The sequence below is a fragment of the Grammomys surdaster genome, unplaced genomic scaffold (assembly GCF_004785775.1).
Source record: "Grammomys surdaster isolate TR1022 unplaced genomic scaffold, NIH_TR_1.0 131, whole genome shotgun sequence".
Taxonomy (NCBI): Eukaryota; Metazoa; Chordata; class Mammalia; order Rodentia; family Muridae; genus Grammomys; species Grammomys surdaster.
The window spans coordinates 5464699-5479026 of record NW_021604589.1 but is presented as its reverse complement, the minus strand read 5'-3'; the positions used below and the strand labels follow the sequence as shown (position 1 = coordinate 5479026).

Below are 14328 nucleotides of genomic sequence, written 5' to 3'. Positions count from 1 at the left end.
CTCTCTCTCTCTCTCTCTCTCTCTCTCTCTCTCTCTCTCTCTCTCTCTCTCTTCCCTCCCTGCCTCCATCCCTTCCTTCCCTTTCCTTTTTTATTTCCTCTCTTCCTATTTTCCTTCCTGTCTCCCATTTGAAACAACATCTCACCAAGTAGCCCAGGCTAGTCTTGAACTCACAAACCTCCTGCATTGGCCTCCTCAGTTCAGAGATGATAGTCATACATTGCCATAACAGGTTTAAGCTAAGTTTTACTGAACCACATTGGTGTTCATTTCTGGACCAAGTAGAAGAGATGGGAGTGATTCAGACCTAGTGCTTTGTCCCTAGACATACCCTTGTTCAGTTAGCACTCTAAGTATGGTTCAATTATGACTTTCCTTCTCATTTTAAACACTTAGATCTGAGTTCATCAAGGTTTTAATTTCTAGATTAAAATATAACCCTCAGATAGCACAGACAGACAAAATGTAGGCTATCCAATTAAATGGGATTTTCGGATAAGCAACAGATATATTTTATATAGAAATATGTCTCAATTCACTTAATTTAGTCAATTTTTTCCTATCTGGGGGCTGTTTCCTAACTATGTTGTGTCTACATATACAAGGAAAGAGACTTAGAGAAAATATGAAGCCTTCTAAATAGCAAGAAGCCTATGCTCACAAAAATAGATCTCTCCGTTCTCCATCCAATGACTTCCCTTGAGTTAACTCACTGCAGAGTATTTGACCAACGATATAGGACCCATCACTCAAACTATGAGCACCAACTCATGCTACAGAAGGCTTTCTCCATGCCTAGAATTTTTGTGCTGTTGTGAACTCTGTCTTCCAGGCATGACATGTCTGCTACTGTCTTGAAATCAGAGCAGAAGTGAGAACCCACATGACATTCTCACAAAATAATCCATTCTCGTTGGCTCATCAGGGAGGGTGTTTATGGACTGACTACTCAAGGTTCTCCCCTCCTCAATGATCTATAAATGATTAACTATTGTTAGAGACAGGGACACTTCTTCATTTCATAAGCTGCTTGTGCTCCAATAAGAAACCCTTCACCCATGTTCCTATAGATAACCCTAGTTACACTCATTCATTCACCAGGGTAGCCTTGAGTTCAGTGGTTGCTTTAGTCTGTCATCAGTGCCCTGTATGAAATGGCTAGTCTTTAATATATAGCTCCTCAGGAAAAGTCCTGTGAGAGTTGTACTAAGTGGTTTGTGATGCCAACAATAAGAAACTATGCTCTAGTTCTTTTTCTGTTGCTGTGATAAGATGTTATGACCAATATCGAGTTGTGGGAGGAAAAGGTTTATTTGGCTTAACTTTTCAGGTCACAATCTATCATCAAAGGATGACAGAGCAAGAACTCAAGCAGTAATTTGAAGCAGAAGCCATGGGAGAAAGCTGCTTGCTGGGCTCTCTGAGGCTCATGCTTACCTTTTTATATAGTCCAAAAACACCCATCCAGGGAAGGGTGCTGCTTACAGGCCTCTGAGGCCTCCAACATCAACTAACACTGAAGGCAATGCTCCACAGACATGCTCACAAGGCAATCTTATTTAAGAAATGCTCAATTAAAACTCCCTTCTCAGATAACTCTAAGCTGTGCCAAGTTGACAGTCAAACTTAACTAGAACACTATCCCTATGTCCATAATAAAGGAAAGATGAATCATATTGTAGACTGTTCAGGCCAAGAATTTTCTGTGGCTGTGATGAAAGGCTACAGAATGTATAGTATAGATGCTCTCCAGATTGGAGTCTAAAAGGAATTTCAACTAAGAAGCCAAGGATGAAATAAAGTATATGCTAACAAATATAGTTTATAAGGGAAATGGGGATACAACTATGTCGGAGATGCCAGAGAGCTGGCTCAGTGGGTAAGAATGCTTGCTTTGCAAACATGAGGACCTGAGTTTGAATCTCCAGCACCTATGGAAAAATTTAGATATAGCTGTGCATGCTTGTAATTGCAGAATTTCGAGACAGAAGCAGGCAGGTTCCAAGAACTCCCTAGGCAGCCAGATAAACTGGAATGGCAAGTTTCAAGTTCAGTGCCTTGTCTCAAGACAAAGAGAGACTGTGGATAACAACCAATGTTCTGCTCTGACCTCTGGGAAACATGAAAAAGGTCAAGAGATCAATTCAATCCACTGCTCTGTCTCTCTGTGTATGTCTGTCTCTCTTCTCTTTTCTTTTTAAAAAATTATTTATTTACTTAAATATTCAATTGATTTATTCACTATAGACACATTTTATGATTTTCTACTAAAACAGACACAGACCAATAGAATAGAACGGGGAACTCAGAAATAAAGCCACATAGCTATGATCACCTGATTTTGGACAAATATATAAAAAATATACTTGAGAGGTTAAAAATAAAACAAAACAAAAAACAACAACAACAAAAAACCCTCTGCACCGACGGTGCTGGGAAAGCTAGATATCAGGTTGCAACAGAAGGCAAGGAGATCTCCATGTCTCACATGGTCCAAAGATCAACTCCGAATGGGCCAAAAGACCTTAATGTAAGAGGTGGACTTAAAGCTCGTAGAGAAAAAAAAAAAAAAAAAGAGGAGGGAACTCATTTTAAGACACCCTTTTACTCAAGAACTATCTGGTCTGGAGAGATATCAGAGCCATTCAAAGGACTGGCTGCTCTTTCAGAGGACCTAGGTTTGATTCCCAGCTCCCACGTGGCCCCTTACAATCATTTGTAATTCCAATTTCCACACTCTCCTCTTGCTTCTGTGGCCACTAGGCAAGCAGGCACTGTACAGCTATACAGGCAGCTTATAGACCTGCAAACTAAACATTTTTTAAAGAGAAGTCTGAGTAGAGTTCCAGTTGATTAAGAAATAGAGCCAACAATTGATAAACAGGAACTTGCGAAATTAAAAAAAAAAAAAAAAGAACCAGCTCTCCACAGCAAAGGAAAAAAGACAGCCCACGGAGCAGGGAGAAATCTTCATTAGCTAACCACTTGACCTAGGATTACCATCCAGAGGCTACAAAAAAAAAAAAACAAAACAAAAAAAACAAAAAAAAACAAACAAAAAAAAAACAAACAAGAACTGGAGCAATTTAGTCAATAAGTGGGCTAATTGAATGAGCATGTGGCTATCAAAAAAGAAAATGCAAATAACCAGTCAAAAAAAGGAAATGCAAATAACCAGTCAAACTATGAAAAGGTGCTCAACTACGTTAGCCACCAAGAAACAAATAAAAACTACATTGGATCCTATCTGATCCCTGCCAGAATGACAATTTTCAAGAAAACATACAGCAAAGAACAGGGAGATTAACAGCAAAAAGGCAACCATCATCCACTTCTGACAGGAATGTAAACTAGCATAGTCACTATGGTAGTCAATGTGGAGATCCCCTTCCTCCTCCTCCTCTTCGAAAAAAAAAATAAAGCCAAAAATAACCTAGAACTGTCATGTGGCCAACCTACACCATTTCTGGATATTTATCCAAAAGACTTCAAGTCAATGTATTGCTGAGGCACTTGTACAGCAGCAGCAGTTACTGCAGTACTGCCCGTAATAGCCAATCAACCAAGTACTGCCGTAATAGTCAATTGCAGAATCAACCAAGATGCCCATTAACAGAGGAGTGGCTAAAGGAAATATGAATATATATGCACGGTGAGATTTTTTTTCAATTATAAAATAAAAGAATTGAGTTGTGTCAATTGCAGGAAAAAGAATGGAACTGGAGATCATCATATTAAGGGAATTATATTAGTCTCAAAAAGACAAATGTTGCATGTTTTCTTTCCTTTATGCATCCCAGACTTTATGGACACATAGAATTGCATGTGTACAGATGAATGTAGAAGTGAAACTATCTGAGGAACAAGGGGACTAACGGGAGGGGTAGGAAGGAGAAAGGGGATTGTAATGGAGGGTGAGGGTGAGTATGTATAATTAATTACCTTCAACACTTGCACCAGAAGTGAAGAAGAAAACAAACGTTTTACTGATTCTGAATGGCACACAAGGCTGCACTTGATTAAACTAGCTAATTCAACCAGGTAGTGGCCTCAATAAGATTACTGGCCACTTCAATCAATGAATCTGCCTGATGCTCTTTCTCTTAAAATTTATATTTGTTTTGATATGCATGATCACGTTCATCATGAATAAAGAGCAATTTCTTAAGGAAGCATCCATTCATTATGAACAAGATTTGTGGGACTGTAATGCCATTGGGTAAATAAGAGATGTGAATCAAGGATAAATAGCAATACAAGGAGGCAGAATATAAAATATCATAATCTTTCAGGACCTTGGTACACAAATCCTAAATGTATGGTTTCTGATTACACAGCGTTTATCCTTCCTTTTGTGGGTAAGTAATTAGATTTAATTTTTAGTCATTTATGGACTCAATTTTCCTTCCTTCCTTCAGTGCTTCCTTCCTCCCTCCCTCCCTTCCCATCCTTCTTCCATTCCTCCCTCCTTCCTTCCATCATCCTTTTCTTTTTTGACACAGGTTTTTGTTATGTAGCCCAAGTTGGCCTAGAACTCCCCTGCCTCCTAAGTACCAAGATTACAGGCATGTGGCACCAATGCTTCGCTGCTCCATTTTTTCTTTAAGGCATCAGATTGTTGCTGTTTTTGTTGTCAGTATACTTAGAAAGACTTTCACACTTCAAAATTATAATTTCTCTATGGTTTCATTTATTTTATTTTATTTTATTATGTTATGTGTATGAGTGTTTTGTCCATATACACATATTCAAACCACATGTATGCCTGGTGCCCATAAGAATAGGTCAGAGGAAAGTATTTGGATGCCCTGGGACTGGAGTTACAGATGATCGTGAGCTGCCATTGATGGTGCTGGGAATCACACCTAATTCTTCTGAAAGACCAGCCAATACTTTGATCTACTGCACCAGCTCTACTGCCTGCCTATGGTTTCTTTTCGTGCTCTCAATAGGCTGTGTCTTCTGTTTAAAGACATCGTGGATCCTGAGAAAGTAATTGAGTGTAATAAATACCTTGACTGTTTTCTAAACTCCAGGCCAGTTGCCTGAGTAATCTGAATAATCTCTTTTGTCATTGAAGTGACGTTAATACCCCTATGTGAGCTGTTACCTAATTCTGATTTTCTGATTCCTGGCTATGTTGGAATCACGCTGTTTAGCATTGCATCATTATGGAAATGGATTTGTAGATCTAGGGGAGAAGCCTTCAACTTAGCACTTTTTCATTCATAATCACCTGGCTGTTCACAAATGTGATCTTACCCTATCAGACTTGAATTCAGAACACTGGGTAATGTGCCTTTCATTATTCAAAAGTTGTTGACATTCATGGATAATGTTGCCTCATATTATTGAATAAAAAGGCCTGACTCCCCCAAATGTTCCCATTTGAAGTCAATCTGGCAAGTTTCTCATGAAATCCTGTAGGTATTTTATTGAGATTGCACAGCAACTACAAATCAATTTAAACAAAACTTGCATTTCTTTCCCAGTACCATGGCTGCTCTTTCTAGTACCAACATATTTCATGTCACTTATGTGTTTATAGCTTTCTCAGCCCCTGACAGGAAACTGATATCATGTTCATTTTAGAAACTGATGAGTTCAGCACAGTGGATGTATACTTAGGCTGGATTTAAGGGAATCAGAAGGGACGATGCAACATTTCAGAGAAGAGAATTCCTGATTTGAACTCAAAGTAGCAAAGGCAAGGAACGCTTACTAGCATTCAGTCACGCCATAGGCGGGACAAGAACCTCAAGAGACAAGAGTTACACCCAATCCCAGCCAAATGGAGGGAAGAAGCTGTGGAGAGACTCTTTCCTCTGGTGTACAACTAGAGCTTCTCTTTGCAGAAACCCAATCAGAAGGCAGCAGCTAGCAAGGTCAGTTGTTGTTTGTAGAGCTCAGGCTCCAACCTCCCAAAGGCATATAGAAAGGCTGCAAGACCCAAAGTGTAAGTATTCGGTGCTGTAAGCACCTTATCTGTCACACCACCCAAATTCCTTGCATGCTTTTCCTATCATGTCCTTTTCCTCCTCCACCCTCCCCATTCCCACACTTTAGATTCTCCGGCTTCAATAGCCTCTCTCTCCTTCCAGAACCAGTTCAAATCAGTTGGTGTATCTATATGAGAAGACTGTTATTTTTTATATATTTTCCCAGTTTTCCCTTGTTAGGGGCCATAGGCACCTAAAGAAAACGTCAATTCCTTTAAAATCTATTACTTATCATCATTGCTCATGAAAAGCAGAAGCAGAAGGTACCATCTGGGTTGTTTCAGTGGTAAGTTTATTTCTGGTGCTACTGGCGTGCTATAGCAAATGAAGAAGGAAATGACTGCCTTACTAGAAATCAAGATTTGTATTAAACTCTCAGTCTCAAGAAATTGGCTTCTGGTCCCTATAATTGAACAACACAACTTGACTCCTCCTCACTACCCACGAGGACAACTCCAATTCTGAGGACTCCAATGCATTCTTCTGACTTCCTCAGGTACCAGGCACACACACAACACACAAACATCATGCATTTAAGCAAAACAATAATATATATAAATTACAATAAATAAATCTAAAAAACAACTTTTTAAGACATTTGCACCATTATTTTCAGTATTTAGTGGCATAAATATGAGCCAGTAACAGATGCATGTTTTAACAGAACAAGCCCTTAGCAAATGTACTTGACCTGTAGTCAGTATTTTCTCAGCTAACTTGAGGTACCAATGCAGGCCAGTGTATTAACCCTGGTCATTATTAGGTGTTCTCCAGAGGCTAATCTCTGCATCTTCTTTCTTGATGAAATAGGTATACTAAATAACTTTAAACAAAGCTATAATAATTTAAGTGTGTCCATAAAAGGCTTCCATAATAAGTACAGGAGGGAATATTTTTCTTAGGGACACTCTGAGAAGCAAATTTTTCTTTATATTGCTCCAGACTGCAAGTATGGCTGACCTTTAGGAACTAAAGTGAAAGACCCAACTGGTAGCTTTTCTACCACTCAAAAATCAGTGTCCCTTCTAACTGGACCAAAATCAAATCAAGATAAATTTTGACTTGTTTCGAAGCTATTTATACAGCAGTGTCTCTCAACCTAAACCACAAAGCCCATCACAGCGTGTTCTCGAATCTGTGGAAACACCTGTAGTTATCACAAGTAGAAGAAGGCAGTGCTGTTGATTTTTAGAGAGACAGGGCATGAATGCCACCAAACATCCTACAATATAACAAAGAATGATGTCGTCAAAAATGTTGATAGTGAGCTGGTGGGAGGCTCAGTGGAGCAGAAAACTTGCAGCCCAAGTCTAAAGTTTGAATCCCCAGAACCCTAGGAATGTGGTGATTATGGTATCATCTCTCTAACCTCAGCACTGTGGGAGTGGAGATAGGATTTCTAGGATTAGCTGACCCCAGTCTAGATTCAAATTCAGGAAGATACTCTGTCTCAAAAGGGGTACAGTAGAGAGTGATAGAATGTGTACTTGAAGTCCTCCCCTAGCACCTTCACACATACCCCCCCACATACACGCACACACTCAGTAGTGACACAGTTAAAAATCCTTGCTTTTTTAAAGAACAACAACAACAACAAACAAAGACAGATTGGTATATCAGGTCGTTTGGATTTAGAGATGTTGCCTCAAATCTGATGGTAAAAATAAGAGGAACCTGGTGTTTCTGCAAACCTCGTGTGTGTGGTGGCTTAAGTAGTCATGCTCCTTCCGGCCCTCCTCCTGCTACTCAGGCTCAATTTCTGATTTGGAAACCCCAAGGCATGCAGCTCAAAGGCTCTGCGAGTCTGAGTTTTCTGTTGCCTTCTCTCTGTCTCAGAGGACTCCACATATAGACCCACTCCATGGCTTCAAGAAAGGTATTTTAAGCATTGGGACACATTGGGATAATTTCAGTAAGTAGATGTATGTGCTGGTCCAAGGGAGTGGGGATGGGAAAAGAAGGAATCCAAATCCTATGCCAAAAAACTGTTTTAGAATGTAAAGAAAATAATGTTGTAGTACAAAATGTCGATTCCTCCAAGACAGACTTTCAGTAAGATTGGAAACAGTATTCTGGAGTCTGTCTTTCTTGTATCTAACTTTAATGAAATAAATATTATATGTATTCTCAACAGCACATTTTTAAGACAATGTTGTCAGTGTGTCTTTTTAAGTGTCACATTGGATGTCTCTGTTTCTCACTGCAGATGTCATTGAGTCCCTTCTCAGGCTGATCCTGGCCTATCTCAGGCTCTGTTCTCCTCCACCAGACCTCTTGATTCCATTTTGAAAGAAAACTGAAAATGGTAAGAACAATTTATTGAGCTTGAATTTGTCATTGGTAATCTTTGGGCTAAGAACTGCAATAAATTGGCAAGACAAAATATTTAGGAATCGTTCAGGGATGGAGCTGTAGCTCAGCAATAGAACAGTTGCCTGGAGTCCCTGGGTCCCGAGGCCAGAGTGTTGTTTCCTAGGAGAAACTGCTTTGTGATATTTCATAATCAAAATGAATCAATGTAGTATTTCATAATTTGAGATTAGTCATTGTTTGCTCTGTCCAACTTCTTACAGGCAAATATATACTGTAGTAAGCAAGAATAGATGTTTGAATTGAAAATTTCAATTTTTTCTTAATTCTCCAGTTTGATCTTTAAAGCCATGCAGGTTTCTGAAGTGACTTAATGTTTTTCCTACCATATGTTGCTATCTGAGTGACTGTACAGAAAGGATGGAACCAGGAGACATGTAGAACAGGGGTTTGGGAGACTCCCTGCTCTACTGCTGTCAAAGATGCTCAGACTTTACAATGATATGAAATGGGGTTTTCAGGATGAGTGTATTAGGGGTAGAGGCCTCGGGATGCATTTGGACTCAATTCCTAACACAATCAGAACAAATAGGATTTAAAGCAAAGGGTGAGTGGCACTCAGTGGATGGAAAAGTACTAAGAGAAAACATCAGGCATGTGGGGGGTTCTAGCTAAAGTGGCCTGACAGAATTCTTGTTAGAGTCTGGCCAGGATGGTGCAGCATTTCCTGGGGGAAAAGGGGAGTGAGAATTCTCAGAACCAGTGGGGGCTGGGGCATGGAAGCTCTATACATTGTTCAAAACCTTTGCAAGTGGTAATTAGGTAGACCAACACCAAATCAGAAAATGCTTCTTTTGAAATGACTTTTCACCCAAGCTAGACTCAATAAAAGGGTATTCATTAGCAACACACTGTGATTTCCAGATCATCACATTGGCCCCAAGCTTAATGTCTAAAGTCTAATGATGCATTACCCACGAGGAGACCACTTTATTACAAAGGAAGTAACTGCTTTGAGTTTCATTTCCTAGAAACTCAGATGTCTACTTTAATGCATGCACATGCACACATCTGTCTTTTCCCCCTCTAAGGGTGGCATGCTAGGAGGATGGTGAAAAAGAGAGTTTAATTCATTGGCCACTTACTGTAAGTCAAGGGTCATGCTTCTGTTTTGGCCTCAAAGCTGGTCTGAGGCACAGATAAAGAAACTGAGGCTTGAGAGGTTAAAAAGAGGACATGGTCCTTGTAACCCACATCTTGAAGCTGGGCCTCTCAAATTGCCATATTCTTCCAAGACCAAGTTTGACATGCACTTTCGCCCAGTGACACTCAACAAATGTGAGCTTCATTGTGATATCATATTACAAACTAAGGGGAAAAATGGTATACTTTTACATGAAAAATCATAAAAACAATTTTCAAAAGAAGTGTTAGAGGCTCAAACTAAGGGGAAGTCTGTGTACTTGTACGTGAAAACCCCTAAAAGCAATTTCAAAAGAGGTACAAATGGTCTAAACGTAAAGAGAAAATAACCAGTTTTGGCAGTAGTCACATCATATGATTTAATCTGGAAATTCCATTTCTGGAAACTCTAAAAAGTTTCTTGTAGGTGGTGAACTATTTTCCAAAATGGTATATGTAACAAGACAAAGGAAACATGTGTCACCAGAGGAAAAAGTTTCACCACTGTGGGACACTTACTAAATGAAATGTTATCCCATCAAGTCATATTTTGAAAAAAATGAGTATTGAATGATTTAAGAAGATACTCACAGTGTGATTTTAATTTAAAGAAAAAACAAAGTTACGAGACAGTAAGGGGAGTTTATTTTCTAATGTTTTTAATGTACACACTAAACAAGTGCTGGATGCCTACTAAACACTGGATAAACTTTATGGTTACGGTTTATACAAATAATGTGTCATATACCTTAATTTTGCAAAACAGCCCTGAATTATAACCATTTTAAAGATCTAAATTTTTTATTTAAGCATTATTCATTTATATGAATGAGTCTGTGTGTGTTTTGGTACGGGTAGCTGTGTGTGTGCCCGTGTGTGTGGTTGTGTGTATGCCTGTGTGTGCATGTGTATTTGGCTGTGTAAGTCTATGTGTACTATGTGCATGCAGGTGCCTGTTCAAGCAAAAACATCCTGTGGGACCCACAGGTACTGGAGTTATAGGTAGCTGTGAGGCATCTGGTATGGGTGCTGGGAAGGGAACTCTCCAGTAAGTTCTCTTAAAAACTGAGCCATCTTTTTAGCTACCATTATAACTGATTTAACTGCCCAGTTACAGGGAAAATGATACCTGGAAGCCAGAGTTCTTATCTGGCAGACTAAGGATTTAAAGCCAAATCTCCCCTCTGGCAAAGCGCTGGCTGTTAATAACATGTTCCTCACTATATGAAATAGATGGGAGATAATCAACATTAGAAAAAAAAATACCAAACCGTTTTCAGTGGCCAAGCAGTTAGTTTTAAAGGTGAAATAAATATTTTAAGTACAGATTCTGCTTTTCATGGCTAAGTAAAGGAGGGAATAATGCATTTACAACATTAATTAAATATAATTATTTTTTAAAATCGGAAGTTCTCAGAACTAAAAGTTATCATTCCAGATTAAGTGGGTAGCCTCTTTGCAACCCAAGAATAGATTATTTCTGTAACATAATTTCACAAAAGTTTATGGCTGAGTTTGGGTTGTTCATATGAGGGTGGATGAGGGATTTTTCACTAGAAATGAATGCAGTTCACTGGTGGAGTACTTGCCTGGCATGTGCAAGGCATTAGGCTCAACCTTCTGTGTTGCTAAACAAAGAAATAAGTAATTGAAATTTATTAATGGGAAAATTACTCATCCATTGTGCTGTAATGTTCAATTTAAATGTCCGTGCTCACAAAATAATGTTCTTGTTTGTGTCTACAGCTGCTTTTAGACTAGGACAGTCAACTAGTCAATGAACTGAGTGCTGATCGGAGCTGTATGACTTATAGAATCTAAAATGCTCTTTGTAGAAACAGTTTTCCCCTCTGTGGTTTGTGGAAATCAAGGAGCTGCAAAGCTAAAGGTCACATACAGTGTAATGTCTTGTGCTCTTTGATGACTATAATACATAGTAATTGAGGAAGACCTGTTTACTTAAGAATGTATATTATTTTATTCTTTTAGTTTCAAAACTGAAGCTGAAATGGTAGGAAGTTTATGTATTTTTAAATAGTATGTTTTTTTTTAAAGTGGGCTACATCCTTGGCCTTGGACTTTCCTTTTTGTAATGCAATGGTAGTTTGGTACCCAGGGACTCCACATGTTGCAGAGACTAGCATATGATCAGAAATACTTCAAAATTTGTGAAAAGAAGCTATTTAGTCATAAATCTATTAAGGAAATTTCTAGTAAAGTTTCAGTCTATAAAGAACAACTTCCCTCTTAACAGCACTTGGGCCACCCCTAGAGTGATTTACTTATGACAAATCCCATTAACACACCACCCCATGTCATCAATTTAGCCAAAGGTCCAGTTGAAATTCAAGGGTTTCCAACAAAGTCTACTCAATCATCTCTTCTGTGTGCCTCTCTGCTCTTCTCTAGCCAGTCTGCCATCACTTCTGGATGACCCAGGCCTATCCAGTCCCAAGTTCCCCAACAAGGTATAACTTCCAGGGGGGATTCCTTCACTCCTTCCATCTCTTTCCCTTCTTCCTCCATGACTCCCTGAAAGAGAATTCCAACACTTTTTTGGACCCAGACAGTTTGGATTCATTCTGCTCTGGGAATTTGAAAGAAGGTTGCAGAAGTATCTGAGGGAGCCCCATATTCTGAAGGCCGGGGCCTAGAGGCTACCAGCTGTGCTGGCCTTTTCATAAGTTGATTGAGTGGGTGGGTAAAAAAGTGAAAGTGGGGGCCTAGAAAGAAAGAGGGAGGGAGAGAAGGGGGAAAGACAAAAAGAGAAAACTCATGAGGTTCAACATGGGTTCTACTCTGTGATAGTTTCTGAAAATAATCACACCATCTAATCTATAATAGCTGTGCAAAAAGTGTGCATGTGTGCGAGCATGTATGAATGTATAATAAAGACTAGAATGAGGGTTAATACACTAAAATGTAAGTTTTCTTGAGTTGGGGGGGTGGGCCTTAGTGCTCCAAGTTGTTATAATATACCTCCTCCTCTGTTCAACTCATGGTCTGTTGGACAACTCTATGCTCTCTCCTTTTCTCCTCTCTCTCTCCAAACCCTGAGTACCTCCTCTTCTGATGTATCACTCTTAGCTAATTATGTTGCCTCCCATTTCACTAAGAGAACAATGCAATTAGAAGAGTATTTCCCTACATAGCCCCCTACCTATCTAGGGCATCCTCACCCATGGTCCTGTCTCACTCTATTCTATTACCTATCACTGACTCATAGAATACCTCCAAATGTAAAGGTTTCAAACAATGACAATTCTATACTACTTTCTGCCATGGGTCAGCGGTTGCCTGGGTTTGGCTGGGCAATTCTCACACTGACTTTCTTCTATAGTGGCAGTCAATCAGAGATTGTGGATCAAGTCACTTGGGAGCCTTGCCAGTTTGGGGTCCGAAGCACTGGGGGCTTCTCAGTTATCTCTCTCCTCGTGATCTCTGTAATATGACATCTGTAGTAGAGGGGGAATTTTTACTAGGCTCCAGAGTAGGGAGAAAGAGGGAAAGAAAAGATGTGGGAAAGAGAAACACTACAGGCCATGACTTTGTTCTTCTTAACAGGAAACCCCTATAAACCAACAAATCTATGTGCTGCTCATTGCCCCCCCCCCTCCATATTCCTCTAAGAACTTTGAAATCATTGTACTTTCAAAGTACCTCTGGTAGGCAGCCAGTTCCCATTACTCCCAGCACTGCCATCTTGGTCTTTTGCTTCCCCTTAATAGTCTCTCACTGGTCTTCATATTTGCCCATTTGCTCTTTATCTTCTGTTCTTCACACCATTCTAAAAGATAAAGATCTTGCAGTCAGCTGGAAAGCATGCAATGGCTCTGCATTTCACATCACAGGCCAGCATTCCAAGAATGGTGGGCGTGTGCCTTCACGCTTGGGCTCCCTCTCAGACTTAATCTTCTATCTTCCTTAAACGCCTCCTTTGGCCATTGTGTGACTCTTCCACCGTGTCTCTACTTTGGAATGCTTGCAGAAGGTGCTTCCTTCTGTCTGGAATGCTTTTCCTTTGAATATCCACATGGATAGTTTCTTCTTTTTACAAATATTTATTTAAACATCAATTTCAATGTTGTTTGTCTAGGCCACTATATTTATGGTCAAATCTCTAACACCACATTCCTGATATCCTTTACTGTATATAGCCTATAACCATACACTTTATCATCTACCTTCCAGTAGATCCTGAAACAGATACATTTTTTTCTGTGTCTTGAAACTTCATCTCCAAAGAATAAAACTTACTTATCTTGACTACCATTATATCCCAAGCCCCAAGAAGAGCTCTTAGAAGGTATCAGTAAATGCTTGTTGCTTCAGGAGTTTGGGCCATGATGACTATCAACAGTTTGAGATCAGCATGGACTATATAGTGATTTCCAAGCAAGTCTAAGCTACAGAGTAAGACCCTGTCTCAAACAGTGACACACACACGCAAATTGTCTGTTTTTAAATTTCCTGTAGTTATTGTTGGGTTTTTTTTAATAGTTTCTTTGTAATTAAAAAAACAACATTAAAAATACAACATTAAAACATTAGAACAACAACATTAAAAATACATTCTGGTAAAGAAAATCCCAAAATGTATGACATGAAATTATAAGTCTTCTTGATCCAGTTAGATGGCTCAGCAGATCTACAGGTGCTTGCTGAGCAAGCAGAGCAACCTGAGTTCCACCCCTAGGATCCTTGTCAAGGTAGAAGGAGAAAGCTGACTCTGAAAAGCTGTTTTCTGACCACCACACACATACCATAGCATAGTATAAACTCAGAGAGACAGAGAGAGAGAGAGAGAGAGAGAGAGAGAGAGAGAGAGAGAGAGAGA

At 39.4% G+C, this 14328-nt stretch overlaps 1 protein-coding gene across 2 annotated transcripts in view; it reads left to right on the top strand.

Moving 5' to 3' along the window:
* Positions 1 to 7741: 7741 nt before the first annotated feature.
* The window catches only part of Tlr7 (toll like receptor 7), a 27580-nt gene continuing 20993 nt past the window's right edge, over positions 7742 to 14328 (top strand). The window contains exons 1-2 of one of the 2 annotated variants that reach the window (XM_028762160.1): positions 7742 to 7875; positions 8206 to 8304. In XM_028762160.1, coding sequence (XP_028617993.1) covers positions 8302 to 8304 — 3 coding nt within the window. In that variant the 5' untranslated portion in view covers positions 7742 to 7875; positions 8206 to 8301. Of the gene's footprint in view, positions 7912 to 8205; positions 8305 to 14328 lie in introns of both variants that reach the window. The other variant, XM_028762161.1, reaches the window with a different exon arrangement.